Here is a 26,953-nt window from a genome sequence, read left to right on the forward strand (position 1 = left end):
ACCAGTGGGCTTTTGGTATAGCTGCCTTCAGTACGGAGAAGATTAAACAGCTGTCTAACTTGCCCAGTCTCTCAGAGGATCTATCTGTGGTGGTGTTGCTGCGGGTTAAAGAACAGCAGGTGCCAATTGCTACCATGACAGTGCACTGGTGACAATATCGCACCAATCGAGACTCCCTAGTTCCCATCCATAAGTTGGTCCAGTGACTGGAGTGTCAAGGAGTGATCAATAAGACTCATTCACCCTTTAACAGTCCCATATGGCCAGTGCAAATATCTAATGGAGAGTGGAGGCTAACAGTGGACTATCGAGGCCTGAAAAAAGTCACGCCACCGCTGAGTGCTGCCGTACCAGACATGCTAGAACTTCAATATGAACTGGAGTCCAAGGCCGCTAAATGGTGTGTAACAATTGATACTGCCAACACGTTTTTCTCGATCCCTCTGGCAGCAGAGTGCAGGCCACAGTTTGCTTTCACTTGGAGGGGTATCCAGTACACAGGGGTGGAAACACAGTCCTACCATTTGTCATGGACTGATCCAGACTGCACTGGAACAAGGTGAAGCTCCTGAACACCTGCAGTATATTGATGATGACATTGTGTGGGGCAACACGGTGGAGGAAGTGTTTGAGAAGGGGAGAACAATAATCCAGATTCTTTTGAAAGCTGGTTTTGCTATAAACCAAAGTAAGGTCAAAGGACCTGCACAGGAAATCCAGTTTTTAGGAATCAAATGGCAAGATGGGCATCGTCATATCCCAATGGATGTGACCAATAAAATAACAGCTATGTCTCCACCAACTAACAAAAAAAGAAACACAGGCTTTCTTAGGTGTCGTGGGTTTTTGGAGAATGCATATTCCAGGTTATAGTCTGATTGTAAGCCCTCTCTATCGAGTGACCCGGAAGAAGGACGATTTCAAATGGGGCCCTGAGCAGCAGCAAGCCTTTGAACAAATTAGATGGGAGATAGTTTGTGCAGTAGGACTTGGGCCAGTCTGGACAGGACAAGATGTGAAAACCATGTTTTACACCTCAGCCAGGGATAACGGCCCCACCCGGAACCTCTGGCAGAAAGTGCCTGGAGAGACTCAAGGTCAGCCTCTAGGGTTTTGGAGCCAGGGATATAGGGCATCTGAAACCTGTTACACTCCAACTGAAAAAGAAATATTAGCAGCATATAAAGGAATTCGAGCTGCTTCAGAAGTAGTTGGTACTGAAGCACAGCTCCTTTTGGCACCTCGATTGCCTGTGCTCGGCTGGATGTTCAAAGGGAGGGTCCCCTCTGTGCATCATGCAACTGATGCTACGTGGAGTAAGTGGGTCACACTGATAACGCAACAGGCTCGAATGGGAAACCCCAACTGCCTGGGAATCCTGGAAGTGATCATGGACTGGCCAGAGGGCTGAAACTTTGGAGTGTCACCAGAGGAGGTGACTTGTGCTGAAGAGGCCCCTCTGTATAATAAATTACCAGAAAATGAAAAGCAATATGCCCTGTTTACAGATGGATCCTGTCATATTGTGGGAAGACATCAAAGGTAGAAAGCTGCTGTGTGGAGTCCTACATGACAAGTTGTAGAAGCTGCTGAAGGACAAGGTGAATTGAGTCAGTTTGCAGAAGTGAAAGCCATCCAGCTGGCTTTAGATATTGCTAAACGAGAAAAATGGCCAGTACTTTATCTCTATACTGACTCATGGATGGTGGAAATGCCCTGTGGGGGTGGCTACAGCAATGGAAGCAGAGCAACTGGCAGCGCAGAGGTAAACCCATCTGGGCTGCTGCATTGTGGCAAGATATTGCTGCTTGGGTAGAGAACCTGGTTGTAAAAGTACATCACATAGATGCTCACGTACCCAAGAGTTGTGCCACTGAAGAACATCGAAACAATGAGCAGGTGGACCAGGCTGCTAGAATTGAAGTGGCTCGGGTGGATCTGGATTGGGAACATAAGGATGAGCTATTTATAGCTCAATGGGCCCATGACACATCAGGACATTTAGGAAGGGATGCAACATACAAATGGGCTCATGATTGAGGGGTGGACTTGACTATTGATGCCATTGCACAGGTTATCCATGAATGTCAAATGTGCACCATAATCAAGCCAAGTGGCTAAAGCCTTTTTGGTATAGAGGATGATGGCTGAAATATCAATATGGGGAAGCCTGGCAGATTGATTATGTCACACTACCATGAACCTGCCATGGGAAGCACCATGTGCTTACAATGGTGGAAGCAACTACTGGATGGTTGGAAACATACCCTGTGACCCACGCCACTGCCTGGAACACCGTCTTGGGCCTTGAAAAGCAAGTTTTGTGGCAACATGGCACCCCTGAAAGAATTGAATCAGACAACAGGACTCATTTCTGAAACAACCTCATAAAAACCTGGGCCAAAGAGCACGGCATTGAGTGGGTGTGGCACATCCCCTGTCATGCCCAGCCTTCAGGAAAATTGAACGATACAATGGTCTGTTAAAAACTACACTGAGAGCAATGGGTGCTGGGACATTCAAGCATTGGGATACACATTTAGCAGAAGCCACTTGGCTTCTTAACACTAGAGGATCTGCCAGTTGACCTGGCCCTGCCCAATCAAAACCCCTGCACATTGTGGAAGGAGATAAGATCCCCATGGTACATATAAGGAACCTGTTGGGAAAAACAGTCTGGGTTATTCCTTCCTCAGGAAAGGGTAAACCTATTCATGGGATTGTTTTTGTGCAAGGACCTGGGTGCACTTGGTGGGTAATGGAGAAGGATGGGGAAGTCCGATGTGTACCTCAAGGGGATTTAATCCTGGGTGACAATAATCCATGATTTGAGTTGCATGGTATGGGAATTACTATAGCAGGAACCCCTTGTTGCTAGCCAGGCTAGGAGCAAGGGGAGGAATTCATTGCAATGGTAAACCCAATGGTCTGGTCCAAAGGGACCAGAGGTGGAAATTGTAATGGAAATACCACCTTTAAATTGTTGTAACCCGGGACTTGAGTTGCATGTTATAGGAGTTACTATAACAGGAACCACCTGAAGTGATGGAGGAGAAGTCTTACAAGAAGCAGCGCAAGTGCAGCAGTGACCCGACCTGAGCTGGCTTTGGTGCCCAGTAACTCCGCGCAACACACCACCTCTCCTGTCCTGAGTGACCACCATAACAGATGGAGCCCAAAGCCATGGACTAAATGAACTCAGTGGACATTCTGTGGACATTTTACAGACATTTTACAGGGGTGGTCCATAGACTAAGGAAATTATATCTGTGTATTGTATCAAAGGATGGGAAGCGGGGTGGTGGATAATGAGGATGTATTGGATAGCGTAGGACCTGAGCATGACATAAATGGTGTGGAATAATGGGTGGAGAATGTGCTGGTTTTGGCTGGGGTAGAGTTAATTTTCTTCATAGTGGCTAGTATGGGGCTATGTTTTGGATTTGTGCTGGAGACAGTGTTGATAACACAGGGATGTTTTCATTACTGCTGAGCAGTGCTGACACAGAGTCAAGGCCTCTTCTGCTTCTCACCCCACCCCACCAGCGAGTAGGCTGGGGGTGCACAAGAAGTTGGGAGGGGACACAGCTGGGACAGCTGACCCCAGCTGACCAAAGGGATATTCCATAACACATGACATCGTGCTCAGCAATAAAACTGGGGGGAAGGTTGGCCGGTGGGCCGCTGCTCAGGGATTGGCTGGGCATCAGTTGGTTGGTGGTGAGCAATTGTTTTAATTTATATTACTTGTCTTTCTTGGTTTTTTTCTCTCTCTTTGTTATTTTACTTTTCATTACTATTATTATTATTATTATTATTATTATTATTATTATTATTATTACTATTATTTTATTTTGATTATTAAACTGTTCTTATCTCAACCCATGAGTTTTCTCACTTTTACCCTTCCATCCTGCTGGGGGGGGGGGTAGTGAGCACGCAGCTGTGTGGTGCTTAGTTGCCAGCTGGGGTTAAACCACGACAGGGAGGAACGCACTGTTGCTGTAAGCTTTGTTTGGCAGTATGCTATGCAGATGCACTGTGGTGACATCGGCTTTCTGAGGAGGAACCACTGGTGACTGGCCTCTTGGTTTGCTGGAACCAAAGCTCACTCTCACTTCCAGCTATTCATCTCCTCCAACTCCTTCCCTTTTAGCTGCACTTGCTACTGTACTAGCTACTTGCACTTGCAGCTGGAGGTAGCCTTCAAACTGACCCTCACTAACTAAACCTCACAAGACTTCTCTGAGGAAGAAGCAAACATTATTATCCCTTTTTACAGATGTCACAGAGGAACTGAGGCCCTGACTGAGTAAAAAGTTCCACACATTTAACTTAAGTGAGCAGGCAAGCGCGTAAGATATACAAGATGGAAGATACTAGGCTTTAAATCTTAAGCACACTTTGGATATGCTATCTTTATTAGACAACATTATTTCATCTCTAATGGTCATTTGAAAGAGAGCTCAGTGTAAGTCTTCCTGCTGATCAAAATTCCTGAGTTGCTGTGGTCAGTAGCACATTATAGATTCGTTCTACATTTTTATCTTATCGTCTAAAGGCAGAGAATGTCAAAGTAAGATGTATAACAGGCTCATCTTATCTCTTGTACCTCCTTGCCGTCTCAGCTCTACAACGCTATTCTTAGGCTTCTGTGTTCTAATCTCCGTTGGCTGATTTTCCCCTATGTTTTAAAATGTTTCTGTTGTAGCAGCCGTAGCCAAGACAGTTTTTATTGTGTAAGTGGAAAAGTACTGCTAGTCTAATAAATGAAAATAGATGTCCAAGCTGCCTTAGTGTAGGCACCCTTATTTTAAGGGGAATGATAACAGAAAAAAAGTATGGTAAAATGTAGACCATTTCTGGCAGTTTTCATGAAAGAATAATGCTAAATACTATTGCCAGTTTTGTTCTCCTGTGTCAATCCTTACTGCTTTTCCCTTTATATGGAACTACTTAGTGAAAGCTACACTGCATGCCTGGACTTTATAACTGTTTTATAAAATCTATCTATATTTGTGAAATATTAAAATCTTGGACATAGTGCCTGATACAACGTCAAAGGAGAATCGCCCTCATTGATATATGTTCAATCAAGTCTGTAGTATTACATAAATGATGAATGATGTCTGCTTTTTTGTAAGGCAGGAGAAACCAGTACACTTTTGTAACTTTTTTATTCTCAAACTTAGATAAAACGTATCTTTATGGTTTACTAGTGGGTGTCAGTGAACTTCAGGACGTTCATAATTCTGTGTTTTTCTGTTGTAGGAAAGGGACAAGTTCTACTTGACACGCAGTGTCATATTGGAGTTACTGCAGGCACTCAAGTTAAAGTCACCCTTACCAGACATGAATCTGCTGCTGTTGGTGCAGGTACGGGAGATTCTCATGTAATTCTCATAGATCCTGTCTCGGCCCAAATTTGGGGGGGCGGGGGAGAGGGGGGAAAGGCAAGTCCAACATGGTTGCAGAAAGTACCAGCAATGTCAGGGGAAGCAAGAATTTTTTGAATCAAAATCCAGTTACATTTGTAACCATAGGTGCATACATTTAGACTCCCACACTAAAATTTAAGAAACTAAATTGGGAATCCACATCTCCCAGGATGATAATGACATGTGCATCATTGCTGATGTATTTAGGATCATAGGATATATCTCGAGTTGGAAGGGACCCATAAGGATCGAGTCCATTGAGCTTCATCCCAATGGGGCAGCTGCCCCAGCTGCTGCCTTGTCTTCATATCATAGCCCCAAAGCCAGTGAGCAGTTTGTGTGGGAAGGGGTGTTAGTTGATCATGGGCCAGAACTCAGTTTCTGTCTATTCAGGCAGGCAGTAAGCTGTCTCCAGTCCCTGAAGAGCGTTCTCTTTTGACATGGAATTTTCCAGCAAAGAATACATAGACAATATTTCTGTTCCTTTCATTCTGTGGATTGCTGAGGTAGGAGTTAAGCTATCTTTTTCATAGGAAAATCTGAGGAAGTAAGATACAAACTTGTGAAAAATCTTTCTGCCTCCAAAATGCCAAGTGTGGCACCGTTTGGCACCACAAGCCTGTCCCACAAAAACAATTTACTGAAGTCCATCAATTTTAATCACAGGTAGTGGGCTCTCATTGCTTACAATGAGCTAACCGTTATATGCGTTTAGTAACTTCAAATGATAGCGGACCAGCATAACAGCGCTCCATAAGGTTCGAGCAAGATGTTCGTTATGTAGATCTTTCATAATGCTCCAAGCATCACAGCTTCATTCACTCTTTCTCCTCCCATTCTGGGGTCAAAGCTTCATATAGCTTACTATGGGCTCATTTTCTTATGAGTACTGGTACATTACTCATAGTAAATAAGTGGTTGCCAGTTGACAGAGAAATAATACTGACAAGTGAAATTACATAGCAGTTAGGATAACTCTGAAAACAATTATTATGCCATCAGTGTTAGGGGAAGAAGTTGAGGCGGGGAAGAATAACACTTGGTTTTTTTTCTTTCAATGGTAAAGGCTTATTTTTTTTAATCCATTTTCATTTAAAACCCAGAAATTTGCCGTTTTTTTTTTTTTAAGCCCAGACTTCTTTTTTCTGTCCCAGACATACCATCAAATAACAACCACCAACCTCTTTCTATCTTATGGGTGCAGTGATGCAGCTTGATACCATGTGCATTGTTGGTGTTTGATTTGAACTGACTTTTCCCGTATTAAAGAAAAAAGCAATTTTTCTGCATTGCTCCATTGTATAGCTCAGTCCTATGGCTACCCCAAAGGGTGACAATCCCACAGTCTAGCCAATCCTGAATTCCTCATTTGAGAATGCAAACATGCCATGTCAGTTTTGGCTGTGGGGTTTAACTGGTAAACACTCGTACTTCACATTGAGTCAATCGCCTGATAAACACAGTAAGCAAAAGTCTCTCTTACATTATCTTTATCTCATAAAGATAAAATGATAATTGCCTGGGTTTTCCTCCTAGCACTGTTCCCATATGTTGTATTCACTTTGGGATGTATTCATACGTTACACAACAGCACCTAATGTGGATATAAATGTCTTATGATGTCTCTCTTTCAGAGTCTGATGAAGTGATTCATATTTCCTGCTATCCAAAGCAGCCAGCTTCTGTTTTTATGCAGTCAATGGTGAAGAACAGGGGTTGTATTCAGACCATCTGCCATAGATGCCTACTGGAGGCATGATGACTACTTCTCCCATTGACTGTGCAAATTGGCAGCCCTTGGTAGTATGTGGTCTGAATCATTCAACAGCCTCTTGAATTTAAATACCATAGTAACCACTAAGCCTATCTTAAGCACCATTGTAATTTAAGAAACCTACTAGTAAAAACACAGATGTATCTGATTATTTTAATTTTCTTTGGTGTCATTAATAGAATGAAGGGATTGGTTCACCTCTTTACCACACAAAGCCGCTACAATATTAATTCAAATTGTATGTTTTTGAATCCATAAAGCTGTGGCAGGGTTAATGCAGCACCAAACAGAAATGGTTTTAATTTCCAAGATAGCCATGTCCCCATGGACATGTTAGCCTGTATACAAGATTCTATACAGACAGTGCACACAGAATACAGAGATTCAGTCAAAATGTTCGAGATAATAAAGGAGCTAGGAGCCGTTTATTTTAATGATAGATCAGTCGTGGGCTGACTAACAAAGGAATTCCTAGGAAAGTACATTTGACACCCACATTCATCCAGATTATGTGGTGCCATCAGTGACACTGGTGACAGTGCTAAGATGAGAGTTAACTTTATTCCACTTTACAAAGAATGAGAGTTTTAACCAGATCACCCCAATCATTGCATAGGTGTCCTGGATGGTAAAGGGTATGGCAAGCCTGTCTCCTTGATTTGTCCTAGCGAATGAAAGCCATCATGTACATGCTGCTGTTCCATGGCTTTCCATAGGAATTGCTTCTTCACCCAGCATTTTGTTTCCCAGTACTTTTCTCCCACTCACATTTCACCAGCACACATCTTCAGGATTTCCATTGACTTCAAATTATATCAGTGTCTCATTAGGATTTGCTCGTTCAGTCAGGCTCAAAGGTTCAGTGTATCTATCTATCTATCTGATCTGTTTTGTTTAGGTGACTCCTATTTTGGGCCGGACCTTCGGCTAATGTAAATCAGTGTATATCTAGTGGTTCCAGTTTATGTTTCTGTGAAGATCTGGTCTACTAATTACTGAATGGAAGGATTTAAAGTTACATATAATATGTTTATAAGAATATATATTTTAAAAACTCTGATTATGAATGGAGGTATAATTTAGATAGATTATGGTGTATAGATAATTCACTACAGTCAACAGACATTCCCATTTAGACATTATTCTGCAGCTGTATCTCAGCAGACAATGCTAGTAAGAGGCGTGGAAATTATTTGGCCATTTCTCATCTTTTTGCAGTGTGGGGGTATTTTTCTTTCCTTTTTTCTTTACATATGGCTGGCATTAAATTTCTTGCTAGTGACGTCTTAATGTATTATAGTATTTGTAGAGGGAGACAACATAAATGACAGTGAATTGGACTGGAAATGTAAGAAATTTTTCATTTTGAGTTTGGTTTCCTTATCCTCTTTTGACTGCATTGCACTTTTAGGAAGGATCCTTGGAACTGGCAGTCTGATGATGAGAAAGATAAGCTAAATAAGGCCTAATTATTCATTAGAAATGGAATGGAGTTTGTCACCTGTTTTTCATGTATAAATTAATATCTGTTATTTAACCCAAACTTCTCTGTGCAAAAGATGTAGAAAGCTTACAGGAAGCCAGTAGAGGTTGCTTTGGCTGCTGCTGCTTCTTATTGTTCTTAAAAGAATATGTTGTCTGAAATACATGACATTTGTCTTTGGCAACAGTTTTTTGTTGACTTACATGGTGAGTGCTGTACAATGTCTGTAGCAGTGCACTGAACTCACTGTTGGATGCTAAATATACTCAGCCAGATTCTTCAGGGAATTATGGTCTTTTTTTGCAGCTGATGTAGTACAAGTGAACCCTAATTTACACACAAATGGTTGACTGAGAAATCCTTCACACAGGAAAACAACATATCTGTTGTCCAGCGGACCCAGTGTCAACATTGCTCTTTCTGAGATAGGGTGCATTAGGAGAAATCTGTCATCTATTTGGCTAAGTCCATTAGTGGTCCTTCTTTTAAAAGAGAAGTAGAGAGTCATGGTTGCTGTTTGAACTAAGACTCAATTGTCTTTACTGGATTGATACAGCCCATAACACTAAGGCTTTCTTTTGTTTCCCATGTAATTATTAGAGCTGTGGTACAGAAGAGCACCAGGCCATCTCTCAGCTGAAATATGAGTTAGATTCTTGTTTTATTTTCATTTGGCTTATTCTGGTGTAAAATAAATTCTAACCAGAAGAAGAGTCAACTGGAGCCAGGCCTATGTCTGAGGATACCTAATTAGATTATTAATCTAAACTCAGGTATGTCTTCCTGGTATTTATCCCAAAGAACAGACTCTTCATCAAGACATAGGTTGAATAGTTTCCAAGTCTTTGTAGGCAGTCTGAGTTCAGATCAAATCTGTCATTGAAAGGTAAAGCTTGTGGAAGTGTAAGAGTAAATTCTAGGTCTGTAAAGGATATTTGGAAATATTTTCAAGAAGAGCAGTGAGTCTTTCAGAGTACTGCTAACGCAAATGCATCAGACAATTGTAAAATATATTGTGTAGTCAATATCTGTCTCAGTTTGTGAAGGTATCATAGTGTTAATTTTCAAGAAAGAAAAGTAAGGCTTAGACCTTAGTTTGACAGTTCTTTTCTGTCTGCTCTTTCTTAGAAAGTTACATTGCATCACTACGGACAGAAATTGCTCAAGTGCAAATACAGTATTAGGACAACAAGTTTTAGAAACAAGCAAATCATCTGCAGGGTGTCCAATGCATTATTGAAGCTTATAATGATTAAATAACAGTATTAGCAGGTCTAGTGTATGAATGATGTGGACATCAGAGATTTTGGGTCAAGGGATTTGGAAATAAAAAGAAGCAAAAAAATTAATAAAGCAAGGAAAATAAAAGCATAAGAAAAGCAATTAGCAATTACTTACCTGGAGTAAGTACTGAATCAAACTCCATCTCTACCATAACAGAATGATACTGACCTTCTCTCAGAAACAACTTGTATTTTTGTGGTATTGTGGCCTGTATTATGCTGAAGTTATACCACACCATACCAGTATGTTCTCAACTTCAAAATTGTTCATATAATTCATCATTGTAGAACTTCAGTGAAAGTGTTGTGATATTACAGTGAAGAACATGGCATGCTGCCTTATCATCCTCTATCACGATTTACTCTATAATAAAAGAGGAACATTTGATATATGCAAGGAATAGCAAAGATACATATTTTTGCTCATAAAGAAAGTCTGTTATATTATTATATAATATTCTTCAAATTGCTCCTGCACAGCATATATGTGTTAATTAAGCACATTAAAGTCAGATTTTTTTTTTAATTAAAATTAGCTCATTTATAATGGTGAGTTAACTAGGTTGTTTATAAAGAAAGAGAGCTCTAAAGGCAAATTACTGTGTATAAAAGCAAGAAGAGATCTGAACCGATTTTAATAGTCATTAATAACTTATTAGTGTCTTCAGGTTCCTCCAAAAACAATTAAAAAATAACTTATCTTTAATTTCTTCTTAGTTTGTTTGTGCAGATGCTGGAACAAAACTAGCTGAGTCAACAATCTTGCATAAACAGATGATTGCTTCTATGCCTGGAGTAAGTACTGAATCAAACTTCATCTCTTAGTTTTGGTTTTTAAAAAAATGTATCTTATTCAGCTTGTTTTGCTTCATTTTAATGTTCTTTCCTTTTCATTTATTTTCTGGTTGGCAAGGTATATTGTAGGTGGAGGTTGAGATGCTTCTTCCTTTTTATAAATGCTGGAAAAGATCTGAACTTGATGTTGCTTCCCTTACTTTCACTGATAATCTTTAGTCATGTAACTGACTTTAGCTGGAGCCTGCACTCAAGAAGACATGTGGGGAACAGACCAGCTGAATGCTTCAAAAAATGGTAGCAGGGAGGAAAGCTACAAGCCATTGCCTCCATTCTCACAAAAGATTATCTGGTTAAAGAAGGGAGTTAATGGTATTTTTTTGGTAATGTATAAGGCATTCATCTATATCCTGCTGATGAGTGTAGCTAAATTACCAGTACTCATAATTGCCTAGGTGCTGAATATGCACCTGGTGAATATGCGAGGAAGTAGCACAATTGGAGGTCTTGGCTTGTTCATGAGACGTGACTGAGTACCCAAACAGATGGATGAGGGTTAGCCCAGGTCTGCTTCACAAGCTGAGGAAAACTCGTTTCCCTATATGTGTGTCTCTGTCAGCTTTAGGGGTGACCTAATAGGATCTTTCCCATATATCTTCTGAAGTGTGTGATTTTTTTAAATGTAAGTCTTTTACACCGTTCCTCCAAACAGAGTATTTTAATTTATACTTGCTTTAAATAGGTAGACTAACGTTGGTGTTACAAGGTATGATAGGAAAGCGATCATTTCAGAAGAAATCATAGAGAATCAGGTTGCCTGCTGCTTGAATGAAACAATCGATGATTGGAGAGAAGTCTTTTGCAACTGAGCATTATTTTCAGAGGTCTGAGTATAGTATCTTCTATAATTCTATTATTCAGTGTTTCAGAACTTGTGTGCAATTCTTAGTCCACATAAACTGGATGGAGGATATACTGCCAGGGCTACCAGGGACCTTGTTTTACTGTTGACAGGCATAGCATTTGAAAAGCCAGAGGGTGGTATAGTTCAACACCATGTAAATTGATATTAACATACAAAAATGAGAAGTGCCCAGGTCAGTTGCTTAAAAATAGAATGCTAGCACTTTTTCAAATTTCAGCCACTAAAACTCAATTATGGCTTAATAATTTTGTGATCAAAATGAAATATGGTTCATTTGTATACTCAGATAGGGTAATGGGCTTCTGTGTTCAAAGTGTAGGTAGTTAAACAGAGGTCAAAGAAGAGTAGTTTTCCCCTGTAAACTTTACTGCAATGTTTTGCCCTGAGCCTATGACTTTGGATATGGTAGTTTTTGGTGACTTCAAAAAGATACCTAATGTGATAATTTCATCATTTAGCCTCAAAAGTTAAGCATTGCTTTTACCTGGCCCCTAAGAATGGGGCATTCATAGTTCCCCTTGAATTCAGCTAGCATTATCTTCACCTCAGACTATTAACACGTAAACAGAAGTTACATGATACCTAGTGGGTCAGTCATATCCCCTTCTGAAAGCTTCTCTCCAGGGTTCTCTGCTCTGTTCGAAGCCTTTATTTAATCTGGCAGCTTTGTTCCATTGACTGCTTTGCGCACCTTGGGCATGTCTTGTACTAGCCGAAGGCCAGATTTGCATTTCTCACTGTGTTCTAGGAAAAGGATTATGAAAATTTGTACTGTGGGAATACAACAAGCACCACACTGAGTCCTTTTGTTTTCCCTTTGAGGTCGTTCTTGCTCTGGCACAGGTTGCTTCTCAATGCTTACACCTTTGTGGTCAAACTGGAGCAGTTCATGAAGGATTTAATTTATCCCTTATAGTCCTTGTTTCCCCTTTTGAAAATTGCAACTAGCTTAAGAGCCATTAGAATGCTATATTTTGAATGATTTTGCTTCAGGAATATCCCAGAAACGCTTGTTAGTTTAAAAAAAAGGGGAAAAAAAAAAGTAACACTTAAATTTCAGTGATGTTCATTTTAGTCATGTTTACACATAAAATACCTGAAGCCAGTCATTTAAACTGTTTTTCCATCATGATTAATGTGAACATAAGGGCATCTGTACCTGTGACTGAATTTTGTTTTCTGGGATTGTGGCTGATTGGTTCCTCTTGTAGAAATGCTCAGCTGCTTGAAGAACTGAGTTGTTAGTCTCATCAACTTTTTAAGACTTTGATTCTGGACCACTGTAAATTTCGGGATGACATGACAAGGATATTCTTGAAAGTTTTATCAGTTAATCTTTTATTACTGTCACAGATGTGAGAGTATTTTATGATGCATGAAGAAGCTACAGTGACTGGGCTATCTTTTTATACTATCATCAGATAAGAGGGCATATTACAGTGAGAAGAAAAACATCAAAGGATACCTATTCCTAATTAAAGTACTCTAAAAAGTAAAATAAAGAATTTGAGACAGACAAATTGTGTTCTGGTGAACAAGAAACACAGACAAAAACATGAACATATTCAAAACCTGGTACTTAAACTTATTTCTTTTATGTTCTAGTGTGGAACAGCAGCAATGGAATGCATGAGGCAATATGTTGGGGAAGTGCTGGATTTCATTGCAGATATGCATACCTTAACCAAATTAAAGGTTGGTTCTGGGCATACATTGATCTAAAGTGTATGTGCTTTTTTAGTAAAAATATGTTTTCTGTAATGAACCTGCCTGGGAGAAACAGTTGGAAGTCTTTGAGGATGATTGACAGGGTTTTTTTTCTTTCTTTTTTAAAAATGTTAGTACTGTTATAGAGTAGACACTTCTGGGGGATCAGTAAAAAGTAGCTTATGCAGTGTTGAAATGGAGGCTGATTCAAATATAGTGAGTGCATAATAAAAATGCAGGCTTGATTTTTCTGAAATGTTGATGATAAGCTAATGATAATTTTTTCTAAAATATTGATGATAAGCTAATATCATACCAAAATTACTGTGAGAAGTAGTTGTGTTTAATATAACCCATGGAAACATAAAACTCCTTGCCTGTACAACTAATTACACTCTTTTGGAGGAATACGGTGTCTCATATACACAAACAGACACTTAAGTTAATTGGAAGTTCAGAGGTTATTACAATGCAGTAACTGACCTAAAAAAAAAAAAGGGGGGGGGTCCTTTTTCTTATGGATGCTGTTGTGTTCATTGTCGGGATATATTCTTTTGAGCTGGGGAAAACTGAGTAGTTCTTTCCTCTGTAGTGCAAACTGCTTTTTGGTTTCTTTGCATTAATTTGATGCCATATTGTAAGAGGAGTGATAGGAAAATACTTCTGTCAACATAAAATATTTTATTTAGGAATGAATTTCATGAAAACGCCCTAATAATAATTAGCTGGTCAAAACCTGGAATTTCTGTTTCATGAGGGAAGCCAGTATCTATCAAGTTTCCTACAAAATGGAAATTCTTTAAGATGTTTTAGAAAAGAACTAGGCTAAGTAACACTGCTGCTGTGTAATAGGAAATAATAGAAGTGTAGCTGTTTCAATTGCTAGCAAAGTAGCACCTACTGTTAATAGCTTAAATAAAGAATTAATGTAATATTTCAGCTAATATATCACTAATGGTCAGTCATAATGCTGTGGAGGGGGCAATATTTATTCTATTTAGCATAACACTATCCCATTAGGTAGTTTTATTGTACCATTTGAGGCTGAGTACTAAGTCAGCACTGACCTGGAGGTGAAACTTTGGTTAAAATCCTCCTTTTTGTAGAGGGAAAATACCTGTCTTATAATGGAACCATCATGGATTTCCTTCAGCATATGAAATGGAGGCAGAGGTGTGACTAGGCCTTGATGCTTCTAACTTCTGCAAAATTGGCAAGACGAATGGTGTGGGAGTGTGGCAGAGGGACCGTTACAGATACGGAGGAGAGTATGCTGTCAAAGATGCAGCCAATTCTGAAATCTGGCAGTAGAGTTTTACGTCCTTGTACACCAGCAATTCAGTGATCCAAGGGCAAGTTTGTCAACTGAAAGAGGTCATTTCATCACTGGGCACGGTCAAGTAGCTGCCAAACTGCTTTTATGTGATCTAAAGCTCAGTTGACAGATGGAGAAAAACAGTGCTGTCCTGTTCTGGCTAGTACAAATCATATTGCCATTGCTTACATGCCTGGGCTTTGGCGCATGTGGTCTTCTAGGGAAGTTCTTTGACCAAGCTCTTGCATTTGTTTCTAACCTCAAGAGCCATTGTGCTTCTATAACACAGAGTGCATCTGCTAATAAAGGGTGTCGATGGTCTGTTTTTCTGATAAATCAGTATAGTGTTCCCTGAAAGGGCCCCTCTACTACTGCACCAGTCCTCTGCTGAAAGTTACTGGAAATGCACCGGAGCGTTTCATGCCACAAGTCCATGCAAGCATTCTGTGGCAGTCAAGACACAATAAATGATAACCTGTAGTGTATTTCGATACAGGAGTTTGTTTATGAAGCAGTGAGATGAGAACTAGTTTCTCAGACACTCACTTGCTCACTGTCCCCCTGCCCCCTCCACCCCACGTCATGCCCCAGAGGGGACACCTTATTGCAGGTTAATAATACTTACCACAAAGGAAGAAGAATTCCAACTAAACTGAAACTCATGTCTCTTGAAACTCGCCGTAACCTTGTTTTACTGGACAAAATATCCCTTTTGTTAAGTTCTTACCCTGTTGGCCATATTCCTTGAATCCCTGAGTTTTAAAATAATACTCTAATAAGGGACGCAGCCTTTTGTGCTGGAGTAGAAATTGACTTCAAAGCACAAACTAATTAATCATTTTCAGCTGAATTGGATTGCCTTCCCACTCTATCCTTTAAAGTTATTAATCCATTTCTCTTACAGTTCAGAACTGCTTTCAGAATAGGTAGGCAAATGAATCATAAATGAGGGAGAGATACATCTGGTTTGCCAGTTCCACAGAAAAACATGAACTTATCTGAAACCAGGAATGGGGAAAATTTATTTATAAATACTTGCAGGTATCCTCTCTCCTGTGTAAAATGTTTCTGTAGAAAGCTCTCTGCCATTTGCACTTTTTCTTTCTGCCCCTTCTCCCTTGAACTGTAGTCTGATTTTTAGAAATGCTCTTACAATGCTTGAGTCCGATGAGATGATAATTTCTTATGCTCAGTAGGACTATTTATTTATTAATTTTTTATACATGGATATAGGTAGGACATGAACTAAAACTTTACCCAGTTCTTCACTTTTATGTTTTGAAATTAGACAAGAAGCTTCCCAAATGTGTAGTCTCGCCATTTAAAACTAAATCAGAACCAAATGGTCTAAAATTTCATTTTGTTTTGATTTAGCCATGTAATACAGGAATCTGAGAACAAGATTAACGAATAGGAGGGTCAGATATGACCATAATTTTATGTATTGTAAAGAATAAGCTTTGGCTGTCTTTGGAAAATGAAAAGGCAGTTCTTATTTAACCAGACCAGATAAACTTATTCTGTGGTTCCAACATAGTTGGGAAAATAATTGTAAGCATTTCTAAGTTTACAAATAGTCAGAACTTTAAACAGATTCACAACATCTAGATTCAAATTCTTGTAAGCTCATTTAATATATTTACTTATGTTGCTTGGGTTTTATTAACAGAGGTGTTCCTAGGAAGTGAGTCCTAAGATTATCCAGTTGTACAATTTCTTACTACGAGTATGTATTATCAACAGCATCTGGACTACCAAACTAACACAAAAAATCCTGTATGATTTATATGGCCAGTAACAATCCCAACAGCAAAAGTTATATCTTGGTTTTCAAATTTTGAAATTTCTACTCTGTAGAAATTCAGTGAACAGAAATACTTAAAGTTGTTTATTCATTTCCAATGTCTTATTTTGTGTGTCTGAGAATAGTTTCTTTGAAAGAGGATAATTATTTTCAGTCCTGTGTATTAGCAACTACTGCATTATAAAAAAAGGTATAAATGTTAATTCTCAAGATAATCACATTGCAGTTTATAGTTTCTGTTCAGTTTATTACCTTTTTTCCCTTTGGGATAACATTTTAATTGGTAAAGCAAGGTTTTATTTAGAAAACTACACCATTTTTGAAGAAGTATAATGTATCTGCCTGCATACCTGTCTATCCTTTTTACCTGGCTCTATAACAAAGTCATTAGATATTCATTTTTTTTTCTCCTGAAAGAGACTTCAAGTAAGTGATTTTTGAGAGTGTAAGTTGCTGGGGTCAGATAGTTACCTGTTATAAAATATTATTTGTCCACTGATTTTTATCCTGTTACAATTATTTAATAACTGATGACCTGGATTTTCTTGTGCAAAGCATATGGCTCTCCTTTAAGCAAGCAAATGCACTCAGCATGTGTTCTGTTAGTCTAGTAACAGAAGGTAACGCAAAGTTAGCTTAATTAGAAATATAGAAGTATCTCAAGAAGCACCAATGAAACATTCCTTAGAGCTGACAAAGTGGGATAATAAATTATCTTTCCAGGCATTAATATTTGCATGTTTCTTGGTAAAAGGTTGTCATGGTTTAACCTCAGTCAGCAACTGAGCACCACACAGCCGCTTGCTCACTGCCCCAGCCCCAGTGGGATGGGGGAGAGAATTGGAAGAGTAAAAGTGAGAAAACTTGTGGGTTGAGATAAAAAGAGTTTAATAATTGAAATAAAATAAAATACTACTACTAATAATAATATACAAAGCAAGTGATGCACAGTACAATTGCTCACCACCCGCTGACCGATGTCCAGCCAGTCCCCGAGCAGCGGCCCCCCCAGCCAGCTTTCCCCAGTTTATGTACTGAGCATGACGTCACATGGTATGGAATGTCCCTTTGGCCAGTTTGGGTCAGCTGTCCTGGCTGTGCCCCCTCCCGGCTTCTTGTGCACCTGCAGTCTTCTCAGTCGGTAGAGCATGGGAAGCTGAAAAGTTCTTGACTAGTGTAAGCACTACTTAACACACTGATGTTTTAGTTGTTGCTATCAACATTATTCTCATACTAAATCCAAAACAGCACTGTACCAGCTACTAGGAAGGAAATTAACTCTATCCCAGCCGAAACCAAGACAAAGGTTTAGCCCTTTTATTTCCAGGGCTTAAAGGCATTTGTAGCAGCTGAATAGTGTAACATAGTCATATTGCTGGTGAATGAACAACAGCTTATTTCTGTACATGTAAATGGCATATTGCACAGGGAAGGCATTTCCTGCCCAGATGCTATCTTGTTAAATGGTTAGATTCTTTCTTCTTCACTTAAGCTGCCTGGATGTGCAACCGTTAGTTTGTATTCATCAGCTGTTGAGTTTGCTGATACAAAAGGTGCCTATACCTTTTGCACAATTCATATTGTGTGGGCTATTGAAAATGTGGCCCTCCATGGAAAGATCTGCATCGCAAAGCTGTTACTAATATAGGGACTGGAGAATTTTTTAAAATCTATTTCTGAGTTTTGTTCTGTAGTTTTGTAGGCACAGTTAGAAACCCTGAGAAAGGAATTGAAGGGAAATGAAATAGAATATGCTGTTGCTTGGAAGAAATTAGTTCAAGTGAAATACTCTTTTCGGGTAGGAAATCAGGTCTTTGCCTTGCAGAGTCACATGAAGACTTGTTCTCAGCCACTGCATGAAGACACGTTTGGTGGACATCTGAAAGTTGGTTTAGCTCAGATTGCTGCTATGGAAATCACACGGGGAAACCACAGAGACAACAAAGCTGTGATCCGATATTTGCCTTGGCTTTACCATCCTCCTTCTGCAATGCAACAAGGGTGAGAATGCTTTTCCACAAAAAGGAATACTAAAATGAATTAGAAATCTTCACAAAATTCTGTGTTTATTGCCAGATTTCATAGATAAGACCCACAGTAGGGAATGGCGGCCATGGGACATTGAAACAGCTGGTCAGCAGCTCCCTGATCCTTAACTGAGGAGTTCATCAATGCAATATTTAAAGTACATGCCAAAGGGACAGTGGAGGTAACTCCATTGGCTTGACTGGTGTTGCCCTGGAGATTAACTTGATTCTCGATCTAGATACAGACAGTGAAAAGCACACAGGTACTTGATCAGTCCTAGAATTACAGAAAATATGTTGGGAATTATAGAGAATACAATGGGAAATGTCCTTTGAAATTATGGAGTACAAATGAGCAAGAACTGTAAGTGTAGGCCTATTGATATGATGATAAAAATACTAACTTCATCTGGTTAAAGTTAAATGAGAGAAATCCTGCTCTTCAAGACATGTTTTTTATCCCTTTTCACTGTGAGAAATCCTAATCTGCAGTGTTTTATCTTCAAAAAGAAGGGGGATACTGTCCTTTGTTTTACAATGACAACAAACAAGATGTTTAGAGTGTAGACCATTGGACTGTGTTCCAACAAACCTGTATTTGTGTCCCAGCTTTGTCCCAGACTACCCGCCCCAGGATTCTGGGGACTAAGCTGCTTACACTCCAGTCCTGTAGGTATATCTGCATGTACTTTCATGTAGAGCATATCTAGTTTTGGAAATAATGGAGTTGTTATCTCCTTGCGCTTTAGTTTCTTACATGTAAAAAAAGGACTGTGTGTTCTGAGTAGTGAATTCCTTTAAGACCCTATAAGTACTTGAGGAAGAGCATTGTATCAGAGTCTATTTAAAAAAAAAAAAAAAATGGAATGCCTCCTTGGTGCTATGAGTCCTTGACAATAACATCAAATTAGAAATGCAAAACAGTAGTGAGTGGCCTAGTAAGTAGTGATTTATTGATCGAAAACCAATTTTTTTTTTCCTGTGCCTATGAATTCAAATGAGTATGTAATCTGAACTTGGTAGCAGCAAGGGGACACACAAGATAACACCAGAAAAATATTATTCCTTTTAGATTATATAAGCACATTGCTTTACAACTAGACATTGCACTAGATGGTGGGTGAACACTTAAGTGTCACAAAAAAGCATAGTCCCTACCCTAAAAGCATGCAGTCCAAATGTCCAAGGAGAGGCTAAGGAAAAGAGAAATTAACTCCACTTTACTGATGGAGAAGTGGAACACAGTGGAAGTAAGGCATGGCGCCTGCCTTGGAGCTCTCTGTGGAATGAAGAATTTCCTGCCATCACCCTGTCAGCTCTGTGCTGTCCAGGGGAGCTGAGAGGAGCATTTCCACTTGGGCAACCCTTCCCATCTGATGATTTCTGTGTGAAAAATCACTGTGTATGGAACCAGTGAATCTGTGAATGTTTTAGCCTTTTATAAAGACTGTTTCTTAGACCCACCAAATATGTTCTGTTGGACTTGTTAATGGTACATCGAGTCCGCTAAGTTCTGTGTGGTTCTAGTCTTCCCATAGGCTGTACCAATGATCTGTGCCTCCAGCACACTGCGACTGCATCTGCCTAGTGTGCATAAGGAGACTCCGTATTTTGGGGAAAATCAGAAAACTTAGCAACATTGTAAAATCCACTCTTTCTTGACAGGCCCAAAGAGTTCATAGAATGTGTCTCACACATTCGTTTGCTGTCCTGGCTACTTCTGGGGTCTCTGACACACAATGTCGTCTGCCCAAATTCTCCATCATCTTGCATGCCTATTCCACTGGATGCGGGTTCACAAATTGCTGACCACCTTATTGTTATTCTGATTGGGTTTCCAGAGCAATCAAAGGTAAGGGATTCTGTGTTTTAAGTGGAGATGTGTTATGTATTGGCCTTATTATTGCAAACACTTATTTATTTCTTCGTAAGAAAAAAGGAGGGGTAAAACCTTATTAAAACCTGGGATCTAGGGAAAGAAATCTCTAGTTTTTCTTGCATAGCTGCCTCTTCATGCATGGAAAACTGGTTATGAAATCACTACAATTAAGTTTGAGATTCAACTATTTCAAAATATCTCAGCACAGGAGTGAGGAGGGAAAAACTGAATTCCAAATTGAAGCTTTAGTAATGACCATCTCTCTAGCAAATCTCTAGAAAGTTATTTATTCTAGTTGTATAGTAGAATTGGATAACCTGTAAATAATGCTATGATCAAAAGTTAATTACAAACAGTGATGGTTCAAGCACAACTCTTTTTCTCAAGGTGGTCTGGACAGGAAGAGTTATTGCAAATCATAAGCCATTTGTGGCAGTAGTTTAACACAGATATAGCAGCACTCTTTGACACCAACCAGGTTTTTATTAGCAACAGAAGCAGAATGATCATACATTTATCTTGTATGTAAAATCCCCCCTTCTTTCCCCTCAGCCAGCCAAGACACTGGTGCTTCCTATTCATTTCTTTGGCCTTTTTTGCTCTTTCAAATACCTCTTTCCAGTTACCAAGCAACCGTTGCAATGTTTGGTGCAGTCATACTGCCAGAGAGCATGAATCACTGTTGCACTTGCAAACTGAGAAAATATCTCTGACCAGAAGCGTCTTTCTCATAATGAAGTAGTTAATGTCCAGCACTCCTGCAGGCTCAGACACTGTGGTATATAATTCGTATTAGCAAAGAGCCATGCTTGAGTATGCAAAATGAATTCTCTGTTAGCTTTTTCAAAACTTACTTTCCTTGACTGTGAGCAGTTCTGTCCCAGCAAGGTAGGATGACAGATTAGCAGAACAGATGTAAGATGATGTATTTTGTATGATAGCCTTCCTTTCAGGTGATCAGAATCTGAATGACTTACCCCAGCAGCATCTTTGAAAGGCAGTCATACGTGCCAGAGCCTCCAGGCCTTCCACAGATTGTGGTGGAGTTTTCCATCAAGAAAGTCTCAGAACTAGTCCTGAGTAGCTGTGCTGCAAAACTAACTTTCTCTTTAAAGGGACTGACCTTAATGCCATACACTAAGATTGCATGGGAGTGTGTGTTTGCAAATGCAGTTTTTGGTCTGTAAATATAAAAACAGTTTTTAAACATGGAGAAGATGTTATCAAGTGTACTTGACTTACTAGTTCCTAATGGGAGGGAAACGTGGGAAAGTGGGGGGCAAGACTGCACAGTGGGATGCATGACAGAGGAGTGCTTTGATGAAAGCCTCTGCACTGTATCCCAATACACTTATTTAAATAAACATTTTCCTCTGTTTTCTTTTTCTACAGACATCTGTTCTGCATATGTGTTCCCTCTTCCATGCATTTATATTTGCTCAGCTCTGGACAGTGTATTGTGAACAAACAGCAGTAGCTCCGACAGTCCAGAATCAGAACGAATTTAGCTTTACAGCGATCCTTACAGCCCTGGAGTTCTGGAGCCGAGTGACACCTAGCATCCTACAGCTAATGGCACATAACAAAGTGGTGAGTCAGGTGCTGTGTAGAGATTTAATGCAGATTAAACTCAGAGGGCTTGGCTTTGTTTCAGTGGAATACATCAGACTATGAATAACGTCAGAAAGCAGCTTTGATGCTTTTGACAAATTAAAAGGAAAGCTAATTAGTAGTGGTTTAACCTCGCAGTGAGCCTGAAACAGGATCTAGTCAGGATCTGCCTGAAACAGAATCAAGAGCTGGAGTCGCTGCTTGTTGGATTAAGGGCTCCCTGCATCACATCTCATTTTATATATCTTCCTGCTCTTCACAGTGGTCCTGTTGTTTCATCTGACTCTACCTTACAGGAGCAACTAAGTGTTTTAGGATAATTCTGTGAATATCCATTTGAATATTTTTTTTTTACCACATGATGGTGAAAAAATACACAAATGCTGACACTTAACTGCTCATAGCCCATTGGTTACTCATCAAAAATAAGCTATGTAAATATCTCTGGAAACATTTTTGAGTAATGAATGACTTGAAGGAGGTATCTCTAAAGATAATATTTGAAAGGGAAATGTTCACTCTGTCCAGAAATCATGCAGACCATTTTTCGGAAATAACTTCTAAGCATTTATTTATCTCAACTACTCACTGCTGTTGGAGCAGCTTTGTACAATAAGAACCCAGAGGGGTTCCAGCAGCCGCCTTATAGGTGCTACCTTTGCTTCCCATTGACTAATGATTCTCTGTGCCTGCAGGCTTAGGGTTGAGAGCTTGTTTCTGATGGACAAGACGTATTGTGTTTCCCACTTCCCAGAAAGTCATGACAAGTCTGTCATGACTTGTCAAAACTTTTTAACTTTAACTGAGATGGTAACTAGTAGCTCTGGCTCTGGACAACCTGGTATTAGCTTTGAGTGAGAAAGATTCTTTATACGTGGCCCAGTCCTCTAAGTCAGGTGCTCTTAAGGTTTAGGATTTTCATTCTTTGGTTGGTTTTTTTTTCTTTTTTAAATGGAGACCTGCTATCTATATGGAAATTATTTTATGTAATTCCTCTTTCCCCGTGTGAAACATCTTCCACCCCAGGCAGGTATGGACCTTTGCCCTTTCAATTGTAATCACATGGGCTGCACTTGAATGTCTTTGAACCAGTTACTATTCCCTTGTGTCTTGTCCATATCAGGCAAGGACCACCTAAAGCTGTCCTTAAACAATATTTTAGCCTCTGACATCTAGTGAGGTCTGTTGGGAACAGTAGTTCATGAAGCTCCATTTGAATGAATGGGAAATGTGCATAACGCTTCTAACTAGCCAGTTGTTTAGTCAGACACAAAGGCTTCTTGTTGAAGCCTTAGGACAAGAATATGACCTGGAAGTCCCAAGTTCCAGTCTTTATTCTGAAAGTATCTCATTGTGTGGCTTTAGTGCAAGTTATTAAACTCTCTGCCTCAGCTATTGCTCTGTGAAAGTAGATAATACTACTTGCCCATCTCACAGGGGTGTTGTGAGGTTAATTAGTTAACGTTTGTAAAGCGCTTTGAAGATGAAAAGCACTACATAAAAGCTAAGTTTATTATTATCGAGGGGAATTGACACGTAGTTCAGACAGGCACTGTAAATACTTGCTGCTGGCTCAGGGTATTTGTCTTGTACCTATGAATTTACACAATATAAAACATAAAATGCTGTCTACTACCAAATAACTGATATTTGCATCTGTCATAATTCATGGTACAAAATTGAAGAATTATGGACTAGCTGCCAGTTCAGAACAATAAATTGTCTTTTGATGGGGGGGGGGGAACCATGTTTTTCATGGGTATGTTAGTTTTCAAAGATTCAGTAAATAAAAATACCAGTTTCTGACACACTGATTGATGAGAACTACACAGCAAAGGCATGTAAAAGGATTTATGATGTCTGAAAAGAAGAAAGCTGAAGGCAACTTGTTTTGATGTGTGATACAAATTAAAATACATCAAACACTTTGAAATATTTAACAGATAGGTGTTGCTGCATCAGGGGAAAACTAAATAAAGAAAAATGTCCCTTACGTGCTCATGTAATATTTAATCTTATATGTCAGTGGTTAATAAATGCACAGTGATTCAGTATAATTGCCAAACAAATACAGGAAGATTATTTTTAGAGACCATTGGCTTAGCTTACAACAGTGTTATGCTGGACACTAATTTGTTTTTGTGCTTGTTTTTTTTTTTTTCCCAAGATGGTGGAAATGGTGTGCCTACATGTGATTAGTTTAATGGAGGCTTTACAGGAATGCAACTCTACTATCTTTGTAAAGGTAGGCATACGACACCATGAATATTTAGTTAGTGATGTTGCCTGTCTCTTGTGATTTCTAGACATACTGTCCCCTGCTTGCCCTCCCACTCAAAAAAAGAAAGTGGAAGAAGCTGAGGTTGAATGCTAATGCAGAAATAAAATGTAGTAGAGTATAACAAAAAATAAAATCTCTGGTAAGAAGTAAGACCAGGCCATAATCTCAAATCCAAGTTGTCCTGATTTTTTGTAAATGAACTTCTGATCTACTTCCTCCTTCCATTGTTGCAATGGTCTTATTCCTCTAATAGACTCAACTGGTGTCACTGACTTTGAGAACCTCTAGGTACTGTCTGAATTTTCAGACATTCTTTAACTTTTAATCATCATAGGTCCTTTGCAGATCACCTCACTGTTCTGATCCTCATTCTTTTAGGTTGATAAGAAAAACTTCATGCCACAGTGGTTTTCTTGTTAGTATATGCCCATGTGTCTGACTTAATCAAATATTATTTGATAGTGAATCTTCTTCACCTAGGATGTGTAACAGGGTATTCTTTGGTTAGAGAATCAAATCCTGCATGCTCCAATTCTTTTTTTGGAAATCAGTGGTCAGTCTCCTGTGGGTCACTACAGCGTCTTCAGAACAGATTCCCAAAGGATTGGAGTAGCCTCACAAGCATAAATCGATTTTACTAGCCTTTTTTACATGTTTTCCCATTGCATTATTCTGAAGGGAGTTTTCACATTAACTACTTGATTTCTTGATATTTTAACACTCTAAATCTAACTGAAATATATTGGTTTATATAGTTTTTCTGTTGCCATAAAGGAAACTTCTGACTGTTGTTTTACTCCAGTCTCTTATCGTCAAGCAGGAATTGAAAATAAAGTAGCTAAAATTAAAGGTTTTGATATCAACTGGCATGAAAGTATTCACACTCATTTTGAAAATACAGATTTATAGTCAGTAATTACTTGATTCGCTACAGAAACTCTGTCACTATGGGATGTTAAAGTGATCATGGCTGTCCCTGGAAGACATACAGGCTTCTCTTTCAGCCAGTCTAGGATGTCCAGAATTTGACAAGGATGAAGAATGGCTTTAAAGTTGTGAAAAGAGGCGCCTTTGGGGCCAAATTCCAGTCACAATTCAAATGAATGTTTTCAGGGGGTTATATTTGAGAGTATATATCAATAATATGCTAAGTTAGGTTAAAAGGACATTGTTGTTACTACAAAATCAAGCTCATAAACCTGTGCATTCAGAGTTAAGGTGCTAAGCTTTCTTTCATGTCCAGTGGATGGGAGATGGAAGAGAAGAATCTGGGTGACCAAATCCCCTTTACTTAGCCCTAAAGTGAAATCCTGCAGGAACAAAATAGTGACACAGCCAGGAGCAGTCTGAGGACTATCAAGAAGGACTACAGAGCCCTGGGAGCGGCGGTAAGGGACTCGGGAGCGCAGGTAGTTTTTTCATCAATTCTGCCGGTCAAAGGGAAGGGGTTTGAAAGGGCCAGTCGAATCTGGCGAGTCAACAAATGGTTACGGGATGGGTGCCACAGCCAGGGGTTCGGCTACTCAGACCATGGGACTCGCTTTGAGAAACCTGGTCTACTGGGGGCTGATGGGGTCCATCTGTCAGAGAAGGGGAAGAGCATCTTCAGTCATAGGCTTGCCAAGCTGGTGAAGAGGGCTTTAAACTAGAGATGCCGGGGGAGGGGAACCTCAATTCATCCCACTCCTACCAGTTTGATGCCAGGGCCAGCAATAGATGCCCAGAGCCTGAAGAAGGAACACAGGTCAGCAGCAGAGCACCTGAAGAGCAGCACAAAGGAACTCCAGCCAGTAAGACAGCTTCATTGGGGGCCCAACTTAGATGCCTCTATGCAAACACACGTAGCATGGGGAATAAACAAGAGGAGTTAGAGACATGCACACGCCTGCAGGGCTACGACCTTATTGGCATCACGGAGACGTGGTGGGACGGCTCCTATGACTGGAGTGCATAAGCAATCTGGGAGGTTCCTGGAATGTGTCGATGATAACTTCCTTCTCCAAGTGGTAGAGGAACCAACGAGGAGAGGTGCTATGCTGGACCTTGTTCTCACCAACAAGCAGGGGCTGGTGGGGAATGTGAAGCTCAAGGGCAGCCTGGGCTGCAGTGACCACGAAATGGTGGAGTTCAAGATCCTTAGGGCACCGAGGAGGGCGCACAGCAAGCTCAGTACCCTGGACTTCAGGAGAGCAGACTTTGGCCTCTTCAGGGATCTGCTCTGTAGAGTGCCATGGGACAAAGCCCTGGAGGGAAGATGGGCCCAGGAAAGCTGGGTAATATTTAAGGATCACCTCCTTCAAGCTCAGGAGTGATGCATCCCAACAAAGAGGAAGACGGGCAAAAACACCAGGAGGCCTGCGTGGATGAACAAGGAGCTCCTGGACAAACTCAAACACAAAAAGGAAGCCTACAGAAGGTGGAAGCAGGGACAGGTAGCCTGGGAAGAATACAGAGAAATTGTCCGAGCAGCCAGGGATCAGGTTAGGAAAGCTAAAGCCCTGACAGAATTAAATCTGGCCAGGGACGTCAAGGGCAACAAGAAAAGATTCTGTAGGTGCGTCGGGGATAAAAGGAAGACAAGGGAAAATGTGGGCCCTCTCCGGAACGAAACAGGAGACCTGGTTACCTGGG

General features: G+C 40.0%; 1 protein-coding gene across 7 annotated transcripts in view; it reads left to right on the forward strand.

The window, feature by feature from the left end:
• UNC79 (unc-79 subunit of NALCN channel complex) overlaps nt 1–26,953 on the forward strand; it is a 127,816-nt gene that overhangs the window by 93,935 nt on the left and 6,928 nt on the right. For 6 of the 7 annotated variants that reach the window (XM_076345336.1, XM_076345338.1, XM_076345337.1 and 3 more), the window contains 7 exons: nt 5,272–5,376; nt 10,696–10,773; nt 13,304–13,393; nt 18,350–18,525; nt 20,217–20,403; nt 21,823–22,020; nt 24,209–24,286. In XM_076345336.1, the coding sequence (XP_076201451.1) occupies nt 5,272–5,376; nt 10,696–10,773; nt 13,304–13,393; nt 18,350–18,525; nt 20,217–20,403; nt 21,823–22,020; nt 24,209–24,286 (912 nt within the window). Of the gene's footprint in view, nt 1–5,271; nt 5,377–10,695; nt 10,774–13,303; nt 13,394–18,349; nt 18,526–20,216; nt 20,404–21,822; nt 22,021–24,208; nt 24,287–25,565; nt 25,665–26,953 lie in introns of those variants that run through there. The other variant, XM_076345340.1, reaches the window with a different exon arrangement.

The sequence above is a fragment of the Aptenodytes patagonicus genome, chromosome 7, assembly GCF_965638725.1.
Source record: "Aptenodytes patagonicus chromosome 7, bAptPat1.pri.cur, whole genome shotgun sequence".
In the NCBI taxonomy this organism is placed as follows: Eukaryota; Metazoa; Chordata; class Aves; order Sphenisciformes; family Spheniscidae; genus Aptenodytes; species Aptenodytes patagonicus.